This window comes from Ambystoma mexicanum, chromosome 7q (genome assembly GCF_040938575.1).
Source record: "Ambystoma mexicanum isolate Mex_15411 chromosome 7q, UKY_AmexF1_1, whole genome shotgun sequence".
Taxonomy (NCBI): Eukaryota; Metazoa; Chordata; class Amphibia; order Caudata; family Ambystomatidae; genus Ambystoma; species Ambystoma mexicanum.
The window spans coordinates 273,542,104-273,566,500 of record NC_090941.1 but is presented as its reverse complement, the minus strand read 5'-3'; the positions used below and the strand labels follow the sequence as shown (position 1 = coordinate 273,566,500).

Genomic DNA, 24,397 nt, shown 5'->3' with positions numbered 1-24,397 from the left:
GGGAGGCATCCGTCATCACCGTTACCTGGTGAGCTGGGTCTGAAAGTCTGCGCCCGCCGTCAGATGAGTGCGGGTGCCCCACCATCGGATCGCTCGTCGGAATGTCTCATGGGGGGTTTCCTGTCCTCGAAGCTGCCCGTCACCTGGATCCAGCGTGCGTCGAGGAACTTTTGCAGTGGACGCATTCGAAGTCTGCACAGGCGTACCAGATAGATGCAGGAGGACATAATCCCGAGAAGGGATTTGATGGATCTTACCCTGGTTACGTCCGTGGCTAGCAGGCGTTGCACCTTGCCCAGGATGGCTTTCGTCCTTTCGTCAGACAGCGAGGCCAGCCGTGCCACTGTGTCGAGCTTGGCTCCCAGAAACAGGGCGACCTGCGAAGGGACCAGGTGGGATTTGGGGAAGTTGATGGAGAACCCCAGGTCCTGAGTAGCTAGACGGTCTTCGCTGTGTGTTCTACGGCGAGCTCCCTTGTCCTTGCTCGGATGAGCCAGTCGTCCAGGTAGGGATAAACGTGGATCCCTTGTAGGCATAGCCACACCGCCACCGGTGCTAGGCACTTGGTGAATACCCTGGGTGCCGACTTTAATCCGAACGGGATGGCCTTGAACTGGTAGTGCCGTCCTTGGACCACGAACCTGAGGAACTTCCGGTGTCCTTTTAGAATGGGGATGTGGAAGTAGGCATCCTTCAAGTCCAACGACGACAGGAAATCGTCCTCCTCCAGCTGTCCCAGCACGTGCTGGAGGGTGACCATCCGGAACTTCTGAGCCTTGATGTACTTGTTCAGTCGCCGCAGGTCCAGGATGGGACGCCAACCTCCTGTATTCTTTTTTACGAGAAAGTATCTGGAGTAGACCCCAGAGCCCCGAAGTCTCTTTGGGACAAGCTCGATGGCACCTTTCTTGAGCATCGCCCTTACTTCCAGCAGCAGCTGGAGTACGTGGTTTTCCTTCCTGGCCACGGGTGGCACGCAAGGGCACTTCTTTAGAAACTCGAGGGCGTGCCCCTGGGCCAGGGTTTCCAGCACCCAGGGGTCAGTGGAGATGGACTCCCACACGCTGACGAACTTCGCCAGCCGGCCTCCCACTGGGGTGCTTCGGTGGGGGCCGACGCCATGGTCGGTTCATTCCTGTTTCGAGGCCGCCTTGCCGCCTTGACCTCCCTGGCGACAACAGCGGGAACCTCCAGACTTTCCCCGTCCTCTATAGGCCTCCTGCGACGAGGAACGGGCCGCTTGACGGTTGGGAGAGGAGCCGCTGCCGGAACCTTTCGAGGCCCCTTGCTTGCCTGCGGTGTTCCGAAAGGACGGCCGTCGTTGCTGGAGAACTCCCAGGGCCTGGGCTGTCTCTGTGTCCGTTTTGATGGCTTGCAGGGACTCATCGACTGTCTTCCCAAACAGGTTGTTCCCGTCCAAGGGCATATCCAACACTTTGGCTTGTACGTCCTGCCAGAAACACTGTTGCCCAACTGGCGGAAACCGGTGTCAGCGATGTCTGTCGCCTCCATTATGGCGTGGTGCAATGCCACCGCGCCTTCTTGCAAGATTTCCAGGGCTTCTGTCCTCTTGTCGTCCGGCAGGAACAAGGGAGCGATTTTATACCAAAGTTCCCTGTCGTAACGGGCAACGATAGCCAGGACGTTGGCCGGCTTAATCGTCATCGCCGCCGACACGACGACTCATCGTCCCATCGCGTCGAGCTTCTTTCCCTGCCCGTCCGGCGGTGAAGTCGATGTCGATGCGCCCCCCCCCCCGCCTTCTTCCTGGCTGCCGCCGAGATGACTGAATCCGGAGTCGGCTGTGCTCTAAGGCATAGAGGGGCCGCGTCGGGGACTCAGTAGTTCTTTTCGTATCGGTCCCTTTTTGCTGGCGTCATGGACGGGTTCTTGAGGAGGGAGAGCCCCTCGTCCCAGATGTCATCCAGTAGAGGTACCGCGAGGACCGTCTTCCTCGTGGTCTCTCGACGTTGATAGAGGAACCCCTCCTTTTCTTCAGGGCAGAGCTGAAAAAGCTTGGATGCCCTGGAGATCATCGCATGGAAGGATCCAATCTCATCGGGCAGGGTGGGTGGGGGTTCGGGGGGGGGGGGGGGGGAGGTCCACCCCACCGTCGCCACCCTCGTCGTCCGTGCCCGTCGTGGCAGTGCCATCCCCACGGATCGTGGACAGGGAGGAGGGTTGAGCAGGCCTCGAGGGCTGGAAGGTTGTAGGAGGATGTGTTCTTCTCCTCTTGGGTGGTGGACTTCCCGACAGGCCTGCCCCTGGCTCCTCCGCCGGGCCTGGCTCTGGCTCCTTCGCCGGGGGTAAAGGCAATCTAGTCCTTATTTCAGAGCATAAGGATTGAATTGCCATCAAAATGGCTGTCGAGTTGTCTTGTGGCACTGGCTGTGACGGGCGTGACGGTTGGTCTGGGGTCCCTTCGGCGCCGCAGTCGCTTTCGTCATCCCCCTCGTCGGGATGCCTCTCGACGGGCTGGTCCTCCTCCATGCCCGCATCGTGGCTCCCAGGGACTTCGACAAGTTCCTCCTCGCAGACTGTCTGAATCCACGACGGCCACTGGCTCCCCATCCCCCTTCTTTCTCCGCCAGGGGCTTCATGGGGGTTCTTTCCATGGGCTTGAAAGATGCCTCCCTCCGAGGTGGCAGGGAGACTCTGGGCCCCGAGGCCGCTACCACAGGTGTAACTTCCGCAGGCTGCTCCAGGGTTGCCGCAACCTTCTCGATAGAGGCCTTGGCTGGGTGAATCAAAGCCTTAGTCACCTACTGCGTGCTTGTGGCCTTCACCTTGGGGGAGGGCTGCCCGCCTCGCTCCCCATCAGCCGAAATCTTCGAGATCGACTGGGGCCTCTCCAGAAGCTTCTCGGATTGAGGGACGGAAGAAATTTCTCGGATTTCCTCTTACCCGAGCCAGAGCGTTGGCTCGTGGTCGCTGGTGCCGGGGAGGATGCGCCCTGCCAGGCAGCCGAGGAGCCCGACCATTTGCGCTCCCGGTGCCCGCGGACTCGCGGTGCTTAGCCTTCTGTTGGGCCCCCGTCGCCAGGGCGCCCTCACAGGACTTAGAAGACCACTCGGATTTCTTCTTTTTCTTCTCACCTGATGGGCTCTTTCCCTCCAGCCAGTTGGCGAGACGAAGATGGCGGTCCCTCATGGTCCGCTCCGACATGTTCCCGCAAAACGCACAGTCCTCCTCCACGTGCGTTTTGTCCTTGTGAAGACAGTAGAGGCATAAGGAATGCTCGTCTTCTTTGAACACGTTCTGCAGCTGGCATCCAGGGCAGGCCCTGAACAGCTTCCCGGGCGTCAAGCTCCCTTTCTCCTGGGCCATGTCCGGGGTAGGCCTCAGAAACTTATGGAATCCCCCAAAAGCGTCGTTCGACGAAATCTTCACCCTTGAGGGGCGTAGAAACTTCCGAAACGGGTCCCTGTTGATTGGATGTAAAGACGGTGGAGCTTGAGGCTCAATTGAACTGAAAAATGAGAAATTATCTTTGAAAAAGCGCGAAAACGCAGCAAAAGCTCGAGAGCTATAACACAAGGACTCCCGACACTTGAAAGTGCGGTAAAAATCTGAGGATGGCTGCCGGAGGCGGGGCTTAGGGAGAGGGCAGTCATTGGCTGTGTGCAGTATGACCCAGAGATCAGTGATTGGTTACTACTAGGAAAGACCGATCAGAAACGAAACTGATACTGATTTTTTTCTGTACCGAGGATTCCCAGCCTGACGAGGGGAATATTCATGAGCATGTGAATCCATGCGAGACCCCATGCTGGAGAACAGATCTACTTTGGCCACTTATTGGGACAAGTACATCTTCCCCCTGGATGATCTTCGCTCGTCCCACACTTTTGCAAATCACTGGGACGAGTATGCAGTGACCCCGAGTGATCTTCACTTTCATATACTTGCCAATCACTGGGACGAGGATAGAGGGTTCCAGAGGGATCTTCACTCTCAACGCCTTGCTGCCCTTGTCTCCCACTCTCCCCTGTACTTGTATTAAAGTTGTTCCGCGTCATCAGGTCGGCATGTTCTTCCTCTTCTCAGTGGTCGGTCAGGATGATTCTCCAGCCTCCCCGTGTACCCCTTTCAAAACACTTTGCTCTTCTTTGGCGGTTTCAGCGGTGGGAGGATTTCTCCTTCGGTCCTGTTCCATGTCACTACCTTCCTCCTTGCGGCTGTTGGTTGGGTACTCTACCCATGTACATACCTCCTTGTGTCTGTTAGTAACGTACTTTACTTGGCATGCCAATGGCAGGGCACTTATTGACTGGACTCTTTAGAGAGTCCCTCCGGGGACTCTTACAGGTTCCCTTCGCTCCGGTTGGGTGGCGTGCTGTTGTCCGTCTTCCTTGTGTCTGCTTTCCGACAAGCAAGGCAGCATCTCCTGTAGTTTCCCAGCCTCCTCGATACGGGTAATATGAAAATCCTCGGTCTCCTTTGTTCTCTTGGCCCTCTCTTTTTATGACTTACTGCTGGGGCTTCCTCGGCTTCCGTAGAAAGTTCTCCCTTTGTGTCAGGGCCTTATTCATCATGCCTCTGTTGGCCACATCATGCCAGTACATGACAGACAAGCACTCTTCAAAACTCATGTTCTTACTCTTCGCTGTATCACATGGGCGTTGTTCTTCTGGTACTACATTACAAAAACACATGCAAGTAGAATTGAGTTGTCTGTCAGTACTGTTGTACAGGTTTTTGGAGGATGGTAATAAGGGAGTCCCTTAAGGCAGTCTTCGTGGAAGAGGTATCAGGTGTGAAGGTGGTGACAAATGTAGGTAAGAGAGAAAGGGGGGTGTGGCAGAAGGTTTCAATTTCCTTTTAGTAATGGGTGAGGCAAGTGGCAAGGAGAGGTCAGAGGGTGGAAAGGAGATGGTGGTGGAAATAATGGAGTGAAAAGATAGGGATGGTGTGACAGTAGTATTAGTGGCTAAGGGAGGTGGATAAGAAGTAGAGATCCAGAGAGATTTCTCAGTGTGGGTTGGGAGGTTATGGACAGAGTGGAGAGCATGGTAATTTACAAAAAAAACGGGAGTTCTGAGAAGTTGTTAGAGAGGAAAGTTAGTCACCTAAGAGAATGAGGTGATGTTTAGTGGAAAGAGAATCAAGGAGTTGCCCAAAATGGTCCAGTGGCACCACAACGGCGATAGATGGAGATATTGTGACCTGAATGAGGGGGAGCAATAGTATAGATAATAAATTCAAAAGAGGTAGCGGAGTACATAGAATTGGAGATTTGTGAGGCGTTGTGGTGGGAAGAAAGTAGGTATCCGACACCTCCACCTCTGCCAGTCAAACGGGGAGAATGAATGAAGGCTAATTTGGAGTCATGGAGGGCAGTATCAGATAGAGGACTCCAAGTTTCAGTGGTAGCAAGGAGTTAGAGGCGAGGAGAGCTGGCATTAAGTAGTACGGATAAAGGAATGTTTTGTTGCAAGCAGACTGGGCATTCTAGAGTCAAATGTTCAGTTGACGCAGTAAGGAGAGAAGTTGAATCTCAGAGGAAGAGAGGCGAGGTGGATAGGTGTTGTTTACCCATTGGCTTTGTTTGTTGCAAGTGGATAAAAAGAGAAATGTAGTAATGAAGATTTTGAGATGTGAGTTTTATGATAGGAATAGGAAAGGAGGAAGTTCTAGTGTGATTGGAAAAAGTGTAGGGAGAGGAGTAGGAGGAGAAGCTGGAGCCAATGCATTGTAGGCGAGTACTGCAGAGTGGAGAGACAGCACAGTAATTAGCAAGCTAGGGGTACTCCGAGGTGCAGCAGGTAGGAAGGCAAAGACTCCTAGGCAGAGAGGCTGGTCAACAGCTGGTTTTCGCCCTTTACTGTTCTACCTGTAACTGGGACGCACCTGGCTGGATGCACATAGATGGTTCAGATGTGACATCACACGCTCTAGTCACCTGATTGCCTAGTTAATCAGTGGTTGGTGCCTCTGATTTTGTCCCTGGTTCTGCTGGGATGAGGCTATTTCATCCCGGATTGGTGTTCTCAGGAGTCTCTTGTCGCATTTAGCTGAAAATTGAGCAGAGTAATGGTGACCCACCACTATTTTGGGGTAGCTCCCTCTCTCAAGGCACTTGGTCCAAGAGCGTTTCATGGGAAGGCAACATTCCAGCAGCCCAAGAATGGTCCCAGCTCGGGACAGTCAGTCCAGCCAGCAAGCAGGACAGGTATGAACAACTGAAGTAAACAACCAGCCCCAAAAAGAAAGCACTGGGCCAAGACAGGAAAGACCCGGGGACCAGCCAATATGGTCAAACCTAGTCCTAAATCAGTAGCCCATCTTTAAAGCATCTTTCAATAATTCATCTATGAATCTGAGGAATGGACAGCATATCCATGAGATAGCCGGTCAAGTGGCACAGCGAGTAGAGCGCTCGCTTTGACATCCGTGCAGAGCCTGTTAACGCAGGTTCGAATCCTGGCAAGGCCAAACTCAGCCTTTCATCCTTCCGAGGTCGATAAATGAGCACCACACACCGTGGGTAATAATAAGCAGCGCTCAGATACCTGAGGGTTCGTAGCGCTATATAAATGCCTAATTATTATTGTTATTATTATTATTATGCACATTCGTGCTAGCCCAAGCAGCCCTTCAATCACACATCAGGCAGACACACAAAGGTTTCAACAGCCGGACAATCAGCCTGGGCCTAAAACACTCATTCCCACCCACACAAGATATCTACTTGGGCAGTTTGGGACAGGGAACCACCCTAAGCCACAACAAAGGTTACAGTGGTGGGCTCATGGTGCCATATAAACAAAGCAACTATTTTAGGCTTGTCCCGTGGTCCCCACAAATAAAGGCATGGTCCAAAAAATGGCTACCAGAATGGTACAGTGGGCTTCTAATGCAGTAAAACTGGCTACACCTCTACTGAAGCAAAAGCTAAAATAAAAGTGGCCACTAGCCTACGCTGCAGCACAAGTGTAGGGGGATAAAATCACCCAGGGGGCATAATAGTGTGCCTAAAAGCATCCCGTCATAGGACCCATATATGGGCTACCATAGAACACCACATCCAAAACGGGTTGCAGTGGCAAGGAGGCTTGAGTAGAAGTCCCTTTTGCCGCAACAATAAGGTCAAAGAGCCAAGAAAACAAACAGAAAAAAGAAATACATTTTATGGGTCCCATAAGATGCAACAGCAGAAAACACAAAAATGTTATTCTGTACTAACAGTAACACAGAAATAGATTGTGTGCCAACGGGCAATCACGGAGCACCGGGCATGGCCACAGAGCAGTGGCGGTAAGATACACAAAACAGATGAGTTGCACCAAGCAAGACACTCACCTGAAAAATGTGATTCAAGCTCTGAAAGCACTGAAAAGAACGGGACAAAACTCTTTCTTGACAAGGCTATTTAGGACTTCACGGCCAAAGTGGGGAGCAGCCTATGCTTGAATTGATCCAGATTTGCTTGGGTGTTGCTGGATCTTAACACCAGATAAGGCACAAACAGAATGTTTTTTTCCGTCAATTCTACTATAAGCCATTTAAGCCATACAAGATGTATTAATACTTGTGCACACAAAGGGCATTATACTGTCATGTTGTACAGCTCATCAATCTCTGCCATGGAGAGCCTAAGACAAAAAAAGATGAAGTAATATCTTATTGTGAATGGCCATTAGTCGCGCCTACTCTAACAGTGTCTAGCTGTTTACACCAGAGTGGTGCTGGAAAAATCTCTTTATCCAGGGTCTCAGTGAATACCATATTCCACCAGGTGCCTAGCTCTTTGGAGCTCCCTCCCTTGAAATGTACTTCCAGACAGCAACAACCAGGATGATCACAATCTGACAGAGCCCTGGCGTAAACGAAAGATACTTTAAATATACCCTCGAGGCGCAGCAAAACATTTCTTCAAGTCTGTTCAGGAGGTTCTCTACAGATACCGAGAGCGGATTGTATTGGCTGGCCCCCATGTGTGGCACTGGAACACAGGAAGTGGGGTCCGAGGACAATTGCTGGAGTGCCCGAGATTAGAGTGCAACTCACCAGAAGTGGGAACGGTGAAGCAACAGAATAAAATGCAGGTCACCACATGAAGGCCCTTGATAGACCATAAAGAGCAGAAATACTCAGGTATGCCTCTCCTATAACAGCTGGGTGAGCAGAGAAGTTGGGAGACACCTAGGGACAACAGGGACCGCACTCAAGGTGGCCAAGGTGAACAGTACGGTCGGGAGCATTGAGGCAGCAAGCTTGCAGCGTGGCTACAATATGATCTCCTGGCATGCCAACGCGCATTTGAGGCCTGGCAGCTAGAAATAGAAGTGGGAATGAACCGACCTTCCAGTACAACAGGAATCAACAGGGTTCTCGAGCCCAGAGAGACAAGCCCCTGTAGAGCATCAAATCACGGAAGCTACAGAGGAAGAGGGACATGATAAGAGACTGCACTCAAGTGGATGTTCCACCAAAGGACGACAGACATCATGGCAGTCTTCTAGCTTCCACTCCTGTGACCTTTCCTGTATAACTGGAGTTTTGGCAGAGTGCTCAGCAAGAGACTGGACAAATAGGTGATCCAATGCTTGACAGATCTCGTAGAGGAAAAAGATTTGGCTGAAGCAACACAATGTGCCACCTTCGGTAGCATCAGGCGACCGGGGGAATGAGGACTTGGCAAGCGTGAATTTGAGGTGGGGAATAGCAGCATTACCCTTCACATGGTACCTGCAGGAAAAGGATTGCAACGCATGAAAGAAATGCCCTTAATTAATAATGCATGGCGAGGGAAGTTTGGAGTAAAAGAGAAATGTCCATACACAAGTGAGCAGACCTAATCTCTGGTGAATAGTCTATTGTTAAGACCTAGCAGGTGAGTGGAAGGAGGGGATATTTTAGACCCTCCCACCCCTATTCCTGCTCCTCCTCAGTAGACCCAGTCGTGGCTGTTTCCCCCCCCCTCCCCACCCTTCCCCCTCCCGACCTTGTGACATCCCTCATAGTAACATATAACTAGAGGTGGACAGGACTCCATTTTGTAAAGCACCAACTCCCTTTTGTAATTCTAAAACAATTGTGTGATTCCAATGCAAGCCTGCAGCTCTCCCAGTCAGGCGCACACCGTGAGCGAGCGCCTTCCCCCACCTCCTCCCCCTGTTCGCCATCCCTGCAATCGTTCAGTTCCCATGAGAAGACTGTCTGCGAGAATGCAACAAAATACACACTGTATCTTCTGCCTTCCGTCTTACTTCACCAACCCAGATACAGCCGCGAGCAGGGAAGCCATTTGTCTCCATAAACCTGACTGATACCCCCATAGACCCTGGCCATAAAAAAACATGATGCCCCTGGAAAAAGTCAACAGACAAGAATGACCCCTGAGGCTTTGATCCATTACGATTATAACAAACAGAGCCAGTACTTCAGCGAACATAAGCAAGTAAATTAAAGGTGGGCCAACGTGTATACGAGTAGCCAACACAATATGAGTGTATAACCAGAAATGTTCATGTGAAACCTTAATAACGAATATAACAATACAGGATATAAGGGTACTCATGGAAATAATGTATGACAATGCAATGCGCACCAATATGATTTTATGCATGCCAGCACAGAGCTACCTCGTGTCCAGTAACCTATGAATTTTAAGTGTAAATATATATGTGTCATACATAGTCTAAGAATAAGGTAGTGGGAAGTTATTTTTTTCTAATAAGCCTTAGTCTGTGTAAGAGGTGCACACGCAGGCCGCAAGAAGCGAGCCATTCTGTTCTCTTGTACGTACAGAAGATGAACATTGAATTAAGTATGTGTTTTTAAACTTTGATGTTTCTTTGTGCAATAAGTACGTTGAGCCAAAAGAGCGACATAGTATGCTTTAATCTAGTATGACATAAGTGCAATTCAGCAAGCCACATTTAAAAGGTCTGAATGTACAATTGTGTTTTAAAAAGCCACGTTACATAGTGGATCAGAAAACCAGCTCACGAGAAAGCCTCGACTTTCCATTACCATCAGGGTGTCAAGTGAGGTCAGCAAACAAGTTAAAGGTATTTGGACACTTGCCTTTTGTGACCCAGCCCTTTTTCAGTCGTATTTTTCACATTTCTGTTAGTGCTATCAGGTGGACACCCTAAACCCTGCAATGAGCCCAAGGACTCTACCCTTTAGTCAGTATATCCTGAATTGATTAAACAGATCATGCACAGTGTTTGACAAGTGAAATCGAGTCTATGACCAGTAATAAACAATGCATCTTTGAACCATGTTTTGCAAGTAATTAGGATACAGTCCTCTGAGGTCATCGGATGAACAAATCATGGTAGTGAATGGATGAGAATCTGTGGCCACAAGGGCAAAATGTTATTTGAGTCTAATGATACAAAGAATACAAACTTCGATTCATCATGCAAACCTGATGAGCCCAGCTGACCGATTGACCCCGGACACCACGTCGCCTCATCACGTGCCTTCAGACCAATCAGCCATCGCCGACCTTATAGCACTCATAGGTGCCTACCCTTAGTGTCTAATCCCAATCTTTCTTGTGCCACCTAGGCCTTCCCCCAAAGATGACACTGTGTATAAAACCAAAATGTAACCCGTTTTCTGCAGAGCGCTCTCGGCGTGAGAGTAGATTCTGCTTGCCCTATTTTAGATAAAAACTTTCTTTACCACCAGCACTTGGTCTTGGTCTCATTCCGTCTCGGGAGTTGTCCTTATTGACTCCATTGGGAGATTTAATTGTATTTTGGGGGTCTCTCACTTTCACAGGTTACGTCTTGGAAAGATGTAATAATTACAGAAAAGGACTAGTTACAACCACTAACCCTCGGGAGAGGAAAAATCGCCCAATTAAAAAGGCCAAACCACTCAAATATAAGCAGCATGGCAGAGCGACAAGGCTTAACTCCCAGGAAGGGGTAGCAGGCTGAAACAAAGCTACAATAACATTTTCAAAAACAAAAACAAAGGTCTGATTAGCCTATGCATATTGACAAATACATTATTCTACACCTATAAGTTTCTATGAGATCAAAAGTAATTGAGCATATAACACAGTGAGTAGGAAGTTGCATACAAGTCAACGGGAGAAGGACAGAAAGAAGATCAGCCGTGTGTATGGAGAAAATTAAGGTAAGCCTTGGTTATTCCCCCACAGGTGAGGATTTGGTGGCAAACAACCTTAGGGAGGACAAGTGATGGCCACAACGAACCAGAAGCCCCAGGATATGATGGAGCAAAGCAGGAACACACCGCCACCCCCCAAAATTATCCAGCAAGAAATGTGGCAAAGACTTGCTTTCCAGAAACTCTCGACCCCAGATCAGAAGACCCCAGAGGGGCAGTAATATTTTTCCACATTGCTCTTGAACATGAAGCTCTATCTCACCCACCCCCCAACACTACTCAATTGTTCGCAGAGTTGCTCAGTAACATTCATGAAGGCTTCCTGAAGCTGATGAAAGGAGGAAAAAAAGAGCCAAGAAAAAAATCCCACTTAAATGACTGATCCAATTAAACAAACAAGTGTTTGGGTGGATCGCATTCGGATCCATTTGGACCAGAGCAATGATATGATAAGGAAGTTCAAATCAAGTCCCTAGTACGTCCACATGATCCGGAACTTGAGATTTCAACTGAAGGTATATACTTTGGAGACATTAGTGGTCACTTTTGTAACAAGTGTTCATTTCTCATAATTCAACAATGCCACATGCTGCTTACACTATAGATGTCACTACTTAATTGGTATATTTTCTCACTCCATCACCTCTGAAAAAATGTCTTATTGTCACTAGACTATGTCGGACAGAACAAGCAGAAGATCATGAGATGTGGGTCTGATTAATTTCACTCCTTCAAAGGAAAAAGCTTGCAGGAAAAGAGCACTCACCAGATACTCAAACTTGACATCTAGATACTTCCGGATTGTCAGCTTCGTGTCAGGAATGGCTTTGTTTAGGTAAGTGTTCAGGTCATTCAGCATCTGTGGAAGACATAGGAAGACGGACTGTAAAGCCCCAGGAGTTTCTGACAGAAGGTTGTTGAAGCTGCAGATCGCTCTTAATAATCAATCATCTGAACACTTGGCAAAAGCACGCCCTGCTACTCCTGTACTGGAAATTCACATATATTTTTTCAAAATTAAAAAACTTGTAACAAACCCCGACATTGCAGTGCTGTAATGGCTATGCATGAATGAAAATGCAACTTGATCCTGATCTGCAGCACCTTTTTCTTCATTTTGTGCCCTGAAAACATCTGACCTGAGGCTTTCACTCCTTTAAGTAATTTGGCATAGACGTTTTGAAAATGCCTCAATGCTGCAGCACCCATCAGAATAATTGGTGACACAAGCAGGATTACATACTGTAAGGGTGTTGATCAAGGAAGCTGATACAAGGGTGGCATGTTGGTGGTTAAAGACTTATTTGGTCTTCACTATCCCCATATTCTAAGAGGGGTTTCCCTGCCTCAAAACTAATGCTAAAGGGTGTGTCTGAATGTCAAATTAAACTTCACCATCCTGTGTCACCAGCTACTTCTATCCCTCTACTACAACTAAAGGATAAAACTAACAGAAGAACAAGTTACTTACCAACTGATGACGTTATTTCGACTGGATGTTCCTTCAACGTATTCCACATTTTTTACATGTAATGTCCACAGCTGTGTACTTCTGAAACTTTTTCGGCAGAGGGTATCCTATGTCGCGTCGATGTCCCTCGAAGGCCTCCGTCGAGGGCGACGTCACTGGATGTTATAAATAGGACCGACGGCGCCTGTAGCCTCAGTTTATGTTTTTTCCTCCATAACGTGTGACATGCACATATCCAATGCCTGCTTGACTGCACATAGCCTTGGCGAAACGCAGTTGGTAAGTAACTTGTTCTTCGAATGGATTGTGTCCTCCAACGTATTCCACATCTTTGACAGACTCCCAAAGCAGTACCAGAAAATGGAGGAGGGTAAGAATTTAGAATACCCAATCAGATGTCAGAATAAAGAACCGCCTTACCAAAGGCCATATCTTGACCATGGAGCATATCCAGGGAGTAATGTTTGACAAAGGTGTGGATAGAAGTCCATGTGGCTGCGTCACAAATATTCCTAGTAGGAACTCCCCACTGCAGGGCTGTGGAAGTAGCCACGCCCCTAGTGGAATGAGCTTGCAACCCTTCAGGGGGGTCCTTGCCCGCCAATTAGTAACATTCTGTAATGGTGAGGATAATCCACCTGGACAAGGCCTGTTTGGAAACAGCCTGGCCCAATCAGTGTCCGGCATACCCCACAAAGAGTTGATCGTCCACTCTGACCCTGGACATCCTAGAAATATTAAAGCTCAGAGCTCAACCAGGGTACAACCTATGGAGTCGCTCCTCTTGCTTACCAGGATGAGGAGGAGTATAGAAAGACGGAAGAACCACTTTCTGGCTTAAATGAAATTCAAATACTACCTTAGGTAGAAAGGAAGGAAGAACGTACCCTTAGTATAACCCTATCCTTGTGCAACACAGCAAAGGGCGGCTTAGATGAAAGTGCCTGAAATTCACTCACTCTGTGAGCAGAAGTAACCGCAACCAAGAACACCGTCTTGAAAGACAACAGTCTCAAAGGACAAGAGTGCAAAGGTTCAAATGGAGCACCCATCAGGAATTTCAAGACCACATTCAAATCCCAAACAGGCACCTGGAACGGGGACGGTGGGAACACATTAGTGAGTCCTTTAAGAAATGGGAAACCAAAGGAATCTTAAAATAAGAACATTCTTCAGACGAGCGCTTGAAGATAGACAGCACGGCCAGGTAACTTAATGGTAGCTACTTGAAAGCCCCTGTGGGCCAAAGAAAGAACGAACCATGGGAATGGAACACTGAAAAGGATCAACATTTTGTCCTCTGCACCAGTCGCGAAACATATGCCAACGGCAACGGTACAGGGATTTTGTTGCTGGCCGCCTGGCCGAAAGCAACACCTCCATCACGTCATCCGGGAGGTCCCAATCCTTATAACTCAACCTTTCAGATACCAAGCGTGAAGGTTGAGAGACCTGACCTCTGGATGGAGAACCTGAGCTCTCCCCACCCCCCAACTCCCTCGCGCGCACGGGAGCAGATCCTCTCTGGGGGTGGGGGTGGTGGGGGGGCGGTGTGGAGGGCAGATGGACATTTCTAGAAGGTCCAGGTACCACGCTCTCATGGCCCAATCCGGAGTAATGAGGATCATGTGGGATCCGAACCTCCTTAACACTTGAGGAATGACAGGGACCGACGGAAACTCGTACAGAAGTGGGAATGACCAATCCACGATGAAGGCGTCTCCTAAGGCTCCTCTCTGAGGAAATTCCCTTGAGCAGAATATCTCGCACTTCCGGTTGGCACTGGTCGCGAAGAGATCCACTTGTGGGGTTCCCCAAAGGGCAAAGATCTCCAAAACGACTAGCTGGGCCAACTCCAATCATTGGGAGACTGCTCTGCCTGCTCAGAGCATCCGCCGCCGCATTCTCCTCTCCGGCCAGATTAACTGCCGAGAGTGATATTCCCTGCTGGATTGCCCAGAATCAGAGCTGCATCTGCTCTCTGCACAACGGGAGTGACCCTACACACAGCCCCTTTTTGTTGAGGTAATGCATGCCCACTGTATTGTCTGTCATGATCAGGACATACTTCCCCCGCACAGACAGCAGAAAAGTTTTCAGGGCCAGCCTGATGGACCTCAGCTCTGACAGGTTGATGTGGAGTTTGGACTCAGACGAAGACAAACGACCGTTGGCGGTCAAATCTTCGGCATGAGCTCCCATCCTGTGAGGGAAGCGTCCGTTATAACTGTCACCTCCGGCCAAGGTTGCCAAACCGGCTCCCCCTTCATCAGGTTCCCCTCGTTGGCCCACCACAGCAGATCCTGTGAGACCGAGAGTGGAATCTGAACGGGATTCGACATCTTGCCCGAGAATTGTGACCACTGCATCTTGAGGACCCATTGCAGGGATCTCATCCTCAGTCTGGCCTCTGCCACCAGAAAAATGCAGGATGCCATGAGGCCGAGCAACCTTAAGAATTCGAAAGCCGGAAGACTCTGGGCATGTTGAAACTTGTCCACCATCTGCACAATGTGATGAGCCCTCACCTTGGAAGGTGAGCACTTCCCAAAGGACGTGCCCAACACAGCCCCGATGTACTGGAGCTGTTGGGAAGGTGTCAGATGCGACTTCTTGTAATTGAGGGAGAAGCCCAGCTTGTGGGGGGAGTGGCAGGTGAGAACGAGGTGATCCATTGCTTGCTCAGGAGAACGAGCACAGAGCACCCAGTCGTCCAGGTAGGGGTAGACGCCTGAGATACGCTGCCACCACCACCATTAGCTTGGTGAAGACCCTCAGGCGGAGGTCAATCCGATTGGCAGGACCCGAAACTGAAAGTGCGAGTCGACAGCTGCAGGTACTTTCTGTGCTTTGGATGAATCGGCACATGAAAGTAAGCATCCTGTAGGTCCAGAGATACCAACCAATCCTGAAGTTGTAGGGCCTGGAGGACTTGAGAAAGGAGTGACCATCTTAAACTGGTCCTTCCTGAGAAGTTTATTCAACCAATGCAAGTCCAAGATTGATCTCAATCCCCCGTCTTTCTTTGGAATCAAAATATATGGGGAATATCATCCCTTGTTCCTCTCCGCTACAGGCACCAATTCTATAGCGCCCTTCTTCAGTAGGGTCAGGATTTCCTGCACAAGGAGCGGATCTGGAAGCTTCAAAGAGAGATCCCCCGGTGGATTGTTGTGAGGCAACTTTAGGAAGGGAAGGCAGTAGCCGTGGGGTATTGTATCCAGAACCCACGCATCCGAAGTAATAGCTCGCCATTGTTGGAGATGCTGAGACAGTCTGCCCCCAACCGGCGAACGATGGGACATGGCCTCATGCTTGTTTTGGAGTGGCAGCAGCAGTGCGTGAAGGCAACAGAAGCAAATGCCTGAGCGGCTTTGGCAACCCCATTTCCCTGACCACCATGGGTACCTTTACGCTGACCCCTTTGACTGGCGGCTCCTCTCATTCTACCAAAGGAGGAGTAGTAAAGAAAAGAACCTCCCGTCCTCTCCTGTCCCCTAGGACGAAAAGGCAGAGGTTGATGCACAGCTGCGCTCAAAGATTTCACGGTAGCTTTTGAGGTCCGCAACCTCTCAAGGCTCTCGTCAGCCTTGCTGCCAAACAAATGCGTGCCATCAAAGGGCATGTTCAAAAGACGGGCTTGCACTTACAGAGCAAAACCAGACTTTCATAACCACGCAAATCTGCATATAACGGTGCTCGCAGCCATGGACCGGCTAACACTGTCGGCCGTGTCCAAACCCGACTGAAGGGATTCACACATGGCATTCTTGCCATCCTGCACGAGAGCAAGGAACCCATTCCTTTCTTCCCCTTCGGGAATAAGCTCAACCGCTAGAGAAGACATGCATTACTTACCGTAAAAGCATTTCTGATGATTGTATCTGCTTAGATTCACATGCTGTGCATATAGTCTGACATCCAGTGGTCACAGCGGAGTATTGCATCTTGTCTTTCGAGACTCGAAAGGGGACGTCGACATGGGCGTGCCTGTAACACTATTCCCTACGTGATGTGTAGTGTACCCAAAATCCCTCACGCGTCGAGGTCCCTCCGATTGTTTTTTTTTCTGCCGTGAGAGAGCCTTATGACTATCGTGAGTGAGTACAGAAAAGAGAGAGAAAGCAGTAGACGTCTATGTTTCTTCCATCCGAGCGGGGAGAAAGGGTGGGCGCAGGTGAAACAAAGCAGATATAATTATCAGAAATGTTTTTACGGTAAGTACAACTCGCAGTTCAGGACCAGGAGAAGGACTCTTCTCTTAGTATTACTTGGCACAGTTCATTCTCACAATCGTCAGCTTGATGTACATTTTGGTTTGTTAGCAAGATCACTGGGACGAAGAAGCTCTCCTCGGATGCCTGGTTTCCAATGGTTAAGGCCTTCGAATTATCTCTGGTGGTCAGTGGGCTTAGTGTTGCCACTGCGACGAGGAATATTTCCTCTAATAATTACTTTCGGGCCCCAGCTCCTTCTCTGGTGGTCACTGGTTCCCCCTTTCCCACTGTGGCGAGAAAGATTTCTTCAGATTCTCTCAATATTTGCTTTCGTGTCCCAGACCCTTCTCCGATTATATGCAGTAGAGGGTTTCCCACTACTGAGGCGAGAGAGCGCTTCGTGAATCAGCCTCCTGTCAGGACTGGCTGGGTTAGTAACAGGAAGAGTAACAAGATTAACATTGTGCCTTCAGAGCTGGCTGGGTTGGTTGTGCTGTCAGGACTGGCTGGGTTAGTAACAGGAAGAGTTTGTACATAGAATTAACATTGTGCTTGCCCAAGTTAAGATGGAGAGAAAGAAACTTAATTTGATTGGTTAAAGGAACGATATGTTTGGTTTGCCTGATTGGGGCAGAGAACAATGGGTTTGATTCTTGGGAGGTGAGCAAGATTCTAAACCGCCTTTCATCCAGAGAAATTCAGTGGCTGGTTGTACATTAGTTAAGCTCCTTAAGTAAGGCCTTTTCAGAGCTCAGAAGATCTACCAAAGAAGTAAGAATATCGTTTGCTCATCCAGTTTGAACAAGAAGTCATCAGGTGGGATCGTTCCTTTAAAGATTTTAAGATTGTCACAGTGAACTTTCATTTTCTTTAGAAGAAAACTTGAAGAGTTAACAAATTTCAAAGTCAATTGAGAAAAGAGACATTTACAGTTAAAGTTATTATAAGGAAGATAAGCTTGAAGATAATGCGTAGGAGTTTAAAGTAATTAACTGCGTGTAATGTTCTAAAAGACCGTTTAATGTGTGCGCGAGCTCGCAAGTCGTTTACGTGTTTTTGAAAGCGCGCGGGTATTCAGAGCGATAGAGCGTGTGCCCAAAAGAATTGCGCGAGTGAATTTTAGCGTGTGTCAATTTTTACGTGAATGACGTCTCATGAGAAAGCGTGTGTTGGTTTGCGATAGAGCGCGAGTCCATTTTGGTGAAGCGCAAGTTGTTTTAAACGCGTGAACTGTTTTATGTGAAATACGTTTCGTTTCTCCGCGTGAGTTCGGTAGCGATAGAGCGCGAGTCCATTTTAACCAGCGCGTGTTATTTTTTTATCGCGTTTACGTATTTTTTCACGCGCGTGGGTTTGTAAAGAATCGCGTGTGTATTTTAAACGCGAGGACAATTCTTCAAGTCTTCTGATTTCACGTGTTTATCGCACACGCTATTTGAGGAAGAAACTATACGTTCTTTGTGTAAATAAAGAAACAATTCACACGCATAAGGAAAGCAGTATTCCAGGAAGTTAAAGAATATTTTTTTAATGTAATTTATGCAAATGGACTTCAATACTTCAGAGAAAGACTGCAATTTATGAAAGCATTGAAAACTACATAAGGTTAAAGAAACTTTGAAGCAAGAAGAATATCTAGTCCTGAAAAGGTGTTTGCAAAAGCCATCACTTTAGAATTCTAGAGAGACTTGAGTGGCTTGAACTATATGCACAACACAAGATATATTTACAAGATATTCCACACAGATTAATAGCCTCTAAGTCTTTTACTGAGGTTTAAGAGGTAAAGAGTTTAGAGTTTATTTAGAATAATTTTAGAAAAGAGGTTTTTCTTATCATATAAGTAACCAGGTGTATTTGTTTACCACAGATACCAGAGCCTACCAGACGGTTGCAGGGCTGCAGTGTCTCCGTTCTTATTTTCTCCAAATTCCCCTTTCCCTTTCTTGGGGTTTTCAGCTCAGCTTATATTTAAGGGTTGAGAGGTGAACTCCTAGTGCGGGTCTGTGGGGCCAGCATCAGCTCCTGTGGAATTCAGTCAAGCCGGACCCTGACACCTACCTTCTATCCTCATATGCCCCCAAACCCCCTGGGTCTCCCGTATTGCCAGTTACCTTATGTGGGATCATGGTAAGTCACCGAGACTTACTGGGACCGCAAGTGTCTCTCCAGCTCTGCTGTTTCACTATCGTTGCTCCGTTGCCTGCAGCGCTTAACTTCTCCAGTCTGTTCCACGGATCCCCTTTGCTGCTCGGTCTTCTGCTCAAGTTCGCCCCTACAGAACCCGTGGAAGACTCCCACAGCACTTCACCGGCATCCTCTTCCCTCTGGTCTTTCGGCAGCACCTGGATCTCTCACGCTGGTTCACCTGCACACCTACTGCCAGACTTGGCAGGGTTTGATACGGCTGAGCTTGAGACATTTGATAGTCCTTTGTTACTTTATACCTTTTATTCAGCTCCTCCCATGCAGATTGTAAAAGTTGTTTGTCTCGGTTGATAAGTTAATCCTCATGCCTTCTCTGTGCACCTCATACCAGTACTAGCACCGCCAATGACCTTCATGTCTCCTGTGTTCTTCCTTGCCCTAGTACTTTTGGCTTTGGCATTATCACCATTGTGTAAGGGATTTATTTATTTATTGGCCATTTGTAATGCGCACTGTACAACAAAAATAGTGTTTCAAGGCGCATCAAGACATGGGGAGGAAGAGGAAGAAATAAAAATAAAGACAAAAACCTTCTTAAACGGTCTTGAAACATTCAGCATGTGCAAGTACTATAGCGTCAAACCGGGCCGAGAGGGAGGACAGAAAGTGCAGGGAGGGAAAATAAGGGAGGAAACAGACAAAAAAATGACTAGATTGTGAGACTATTTAGAACGTGCAAGTGCCAAAACAAGAAGGGGGAGACAGGAGGAGGGGAATTGCGGGAGGGGAGGGAAGGGGAGACAGACATGATACAATAACAAGATGCAAAATAAGACTAGGCAGCAGCGAAAACGAAATGGCTGAAGGGATAAAGGAATAGTGAAAAACATTTGGTAGGCAGCAGAGATGCCAATCAAAAGAAGGAGGGGCTGCAACCATGCAATTAACATGAAAGACAGGGAGTGAGAGCGAAGGACAGAAAGGAGGGATATATAAAAACATTGTAAGATAGGAGAGCAAAATAGGAAATAGAGCAGTGAGCGGGGGACGTGTTAGGGTAGAAAGGGATAGAAAGCCAAAATACGATGCAGGAATTTTCAGTTAACAGTGTAGGAATATGAGGAACTTCTGAAAGGGCCACCATAGTAGGGTAGAAGTGACAGGCAATAACAGAAAATGTCTGAAGGATCACAGTATATTAAGCAAGCCACTGGTTGCAGAGTCAAAAGTCAATCGTAGAGCCTGTGTTTGACGGTAACGCCATGGAAACGGAGACATAATCGGGGTGCATCAGGCAGGAAGCAGTGAGGCTGAATTAGAAGGCAGAGTCAATGAGGGGACCAAGAAGTGAAACACTAACGGGAGACGAAAGGGACCGGCACAAAGGAGATGAAAGTCATGGCAAGGGAGACAAGGAGATCGTTGGAGAGAGGCAGGTGAATGCAAGGGTGAGAAGTGCAGGCAAGAACCAGGACCAGACCCAATGAAGTGGATAAAGGCTCAGCAGAGGAGTGTGCCCAGAAAAGAAAACACCAGGGCAGCTGAATTGGACGGGAGTCTCTCATCAGGCAGGGGGAATAAAGTGGCTCGTGCGGCCAATGCAAAAGGGTGGCTGCCGCACTTACCATAAAGCCATGAACTGCAGCGGTGAACGACCAAGGAGGCAGGGAAAAACAGGCAGCAGGCAGACAGAGGAACAAAGGGGCAGCAGAAGGAAGGGGAGGGCGGCACAGCACTTCGGCGACGGCTAGACAGGGGAGCACATGGGCCTTAAACTTGGGTCTTGAGCAGGGGCCCATCATCGCCTACCGGATTCGGGGATTGGCTTAAGGATGGATGATCAGCCAATTGAGGATGCGTTGGGCGGGCTCCCAAGACACACAGACAAAGCATGCAAGTGCTGGAAATGGCGGCGGCCATTTCTTGTTGGTAAGATGGACCGGAGTACAACAGCAGCCCAATTGGGCTTCCCTGGTTCGGGTGGTGAGATGCATCCCTCGTGAATCCTGATTTACAGGGAAGTTGAAGTTGTAGAGCAGCCACATGTCCTAAGGCCCAACAGGCCTGCTCTATGTGTTCTCCTGTTGTTGTGGTGTGAACAAGAGGGGTATGGGGAAATCCTACCCATGTCTAACTGCAGGAGGGGTTTCCCTGCCTCAACAAAACTAAGGAACGTCTGTGTCAGAATGACCAAAATCAAAAGATTACTCCCTCCTGTGACCAAAATCCTAAGCTGAATGATAGGCAAGATTGTATGCAGTACCCTTTGGGTGCACTACAACAAACCTGACCTCCTGGCAATAGGAACGCAACCTTTGGTATAGGTCTGTACTGCACAGGTTGGTAGCGTGATTGAGCAGCCAGGCTTATCTCAAGAGGGGTCAATGTGAGCTGTAGGGGAGTTACCAAGAGAGTCACAGTGACAAGTATTCAAATAAACTCTTACACACAAGGTTTCTTGATTAAACAATTATTAATTTATTTAACAGTCAGTTTGAGTAAGCCTTCTTCATAAGAGGCAATATAATAGTAACACACAAATACACTCCAAAATACACTTAATACTTCTAAATCAGTAAATACTTTTTTGGGATGGCACACAGACACTTCCTACACCCTCAGGTGACTTTAGTTACTAGGACACTGGACATTAATATACTACTGTTGGCATTTAGAATCAGACTTAAGAGTACGCCAAAGAGAAAGGTTATTAGGACAAAACAAGAGATCTGCTTTCAGAATATTTGAGAGGTTAAGTACTTTTGAAAACCCCAAAATGCAAAGTTAGTTAACCCCTTCCTGGAAGAAAGACCAAACAATGTCAGAAGGAAGTAGAGTCATTCAGGGAGCCAGGCTAGGCTAAAGTCAATTGGGCAAACGTCTAGGTGAGCTGATGCACTTCTCAGAGGAAGGTAAAGGTCTTGCACAATGTTTTAGAAGTCTTTGTAGGAAAGAAAAAATCAAAGTAGGGCCACAAGCTGTTTAGGCTTGTGAAGTAAAGAAGTGGTTAGCAACTCTACAGAGAGGGTTTGGCGCGCAGAATACATCTCAAGGACCTTTCCACAAAGAAATGGTGAAAAAATAGGACCAGGGCCATTTTGAAAAAAATGGCACCCTTGGGTGCTTTACTGCAGCTGCGAATGCTGCCCGCTGTAAAAGTACACCAGGGTAGTTAAAAGTAAACCACTGCCACCAGCCATTCATCGAGGAAAGGGCAACGTAAAATTGTTACATGAGAAGCTAGACAAAGGGGATACTAAGTAACCCCTCCAGCACCCTATTGTAAGATAGTGTGTGTTGGGTCTAGAAAGTTACAATGTAAGTAAAGTCAATTTCACTTCACTGCTCTTGGAAACAGTAGTTTATCCAAGAGAAGGTATTTAAACCTTGGGGAAATCTGGAAGACATCCCTGTGTCACTGCACGGAAGGTGCTGTGTGACACAATGTAAAAGATGATGACTATGGAGTTTGTCACACTCCATAACCAAAAGAAACAGAGTTCAAATCACATTTAAAATACATGAGAGAGCAGGAAAAAAGGGTCTCTCTCTCTCTCTCACCAGGTAAAAAAATTAGTCCTAAAATCCAGCAAAGTTGTGGGGGTCTCTAAGGTACAGAGGAATTAGCACATTTCTGAGAATTCTCCCCAACGCTAGTCCCCCCAGACTAAGGGACAGGAGGATTTAATCCACTCCTGGATGAATCTCCTTACTCCAGTCAGTCATACTTTCTGGAGAGTCCATCAGCATTTTGGGTATTTTGGGTATTACACCCGGACCTGTGTTGTATGGTAAAATCAAACCCCTGTAGGCTGATTAACCATCTTAACAATTTAGGATTTTCCCCCTTCAACCGCATTAACCATCTCGAGGGTTGGTGGTCTGTTTGAATTACGAAAGTAAATCCATACAAGTATGGTCTAAACTTCTTCAAAGACCACACAATGACAAAATATTCACGTTCTAGGGTTGCTCACCTTGTTTCAGGGTCCTTCAGTTTTCTGCTGATAAAGCAGATTGGGTGTTCCCTGCCTTTCTCATCCAGCTGACTCAGAACTGCACGTATGCCTGTATTGGAAGCATCAGTTTGTACAATAAAGGATTGGTTGTAGTCCCGAGCTATCAAGACTGGAGCTTGACAAAGGACTTTAAGTTCTTCAAATGCCTTAGTGCACTCCTCATTCCACCTGACCTTCGGAAATTTGGGGGAGGAGCTCACATTGAAGGAAGAAGCTATGGCCCCTCAATGATGTTCCTATAGTAACCTGAGAGACCTAAAAAAGGCTCTCACTTGGGTTTGAGTAGTTGGGGTGGTCCAAGGGAGATCACTTTACTCTGACTAATTTGACATTTACTTGCCTTTATGGTCTGATTGGCCTGCACAAGAGCCTGCAAAACATCCTAGGTGCTCAAGATGTTCCTTCCAAGTAGGGCTGAACACTGCAATGTCGTCCAAGTATGCCATCCAGATGTCCTCCATTCCATTCAGAACATGATTCACCAACCTTTGGAGGATGGAGTAGCAGGTGCATTCAATTCAATTTTACAATTGAAATAGGAACACCATATTCACATTTCCTAGATGTTTGCTTGGAGATCAAAAATAATCATATCACTGCTAATGTCTACCATAAGCCAACTGATGTCAACAATCTACTGCATTTTTCGAGCTTTCATCCGAAATCGATGTTGGGCAGTTTACCCTACAGCCAAATCCTTAAGCTGAAAAGGATCTCGGATCCAGCAGGTCTCGATGTTGAGTGTACAAAACTAATGGAGAAATTTGAAGAGAGGGGCTATTCACACTCTGTTCTAGAGGAGGCCAAATAGAGATCATCTAGTGTAAGTAAGGAACACTTACTGACTCTGAGGATTAAAAACAAAGACACCATTACTCTTATCTCCAAGTACTCACATCAGAGCTTCCAGGTGGGGAGAGCGATTAAGAAACATTGGGGTGTTCTCCATAGTGACCCACTTCTTCAGAAACTATTTCCCAAATCTCCAATGATGGCCTTTAAAAGAGGTCAGAATCTAAGAGACAAATTGGTAAGAGCTGAGAAACCCCCAAAAGAAAGACAGATGCTTTTGAAAACAAGAATGAAGGGCACTTACCACTGCTTGGGTTACTCACATTGTAACAATGTAATAAAAGGTGACTATAGCACATCCCCATACGGGTAAAAAGCATAAACTACGAGACTTAGCCACTAATATCTCAGAAGGAGTCATCTATGCAATTAAATGCCCTTATGGCAAACTGTATGTGGGCCAGACCACAAGACCGGTAAAAGACAGAATCACTGAACATAAATCGAGCATCAGGTGTAAAAATACCAAATCCCCTCAGGCAAGGCACTTCACAGAGTACCAACACACAGTAGCCTAGGTCAAATTCCAGGTCTTGGAAGTGGTTAAAAAACCATACCAGCAGCCTCGGTATCAGGGCAGTCTACAGTATCGC

General features: G+C 47.8%; 1 protein-coding gene across 5 annotated transcripts in view; it reads right to left on the bottom strand.

The window, feature by feature from the left end:
* Positions 1 to 24,397, bottom strand: part of PICK1 (protein interacting with PRKCA 1) — a 422,731-nt gene that overhangs the window by 222,327 nt on the left and 176,007 nt on the right. For all 5 annotated transcript variants that reach the window (XM_069639885.1, XM_069639883.1, XM_069639884.1 and 2 more), the window contains one exon: positions 11,864 to 11,956. In XM_069639885.1, coding sequence (XP_069495986.1) covers positions 11,864 to 11,956 — 93 coding nt within the window. The remainder of the gene's footprint in view (positions 1 to 11,863; positions 11,957 to 24,397) is intronic.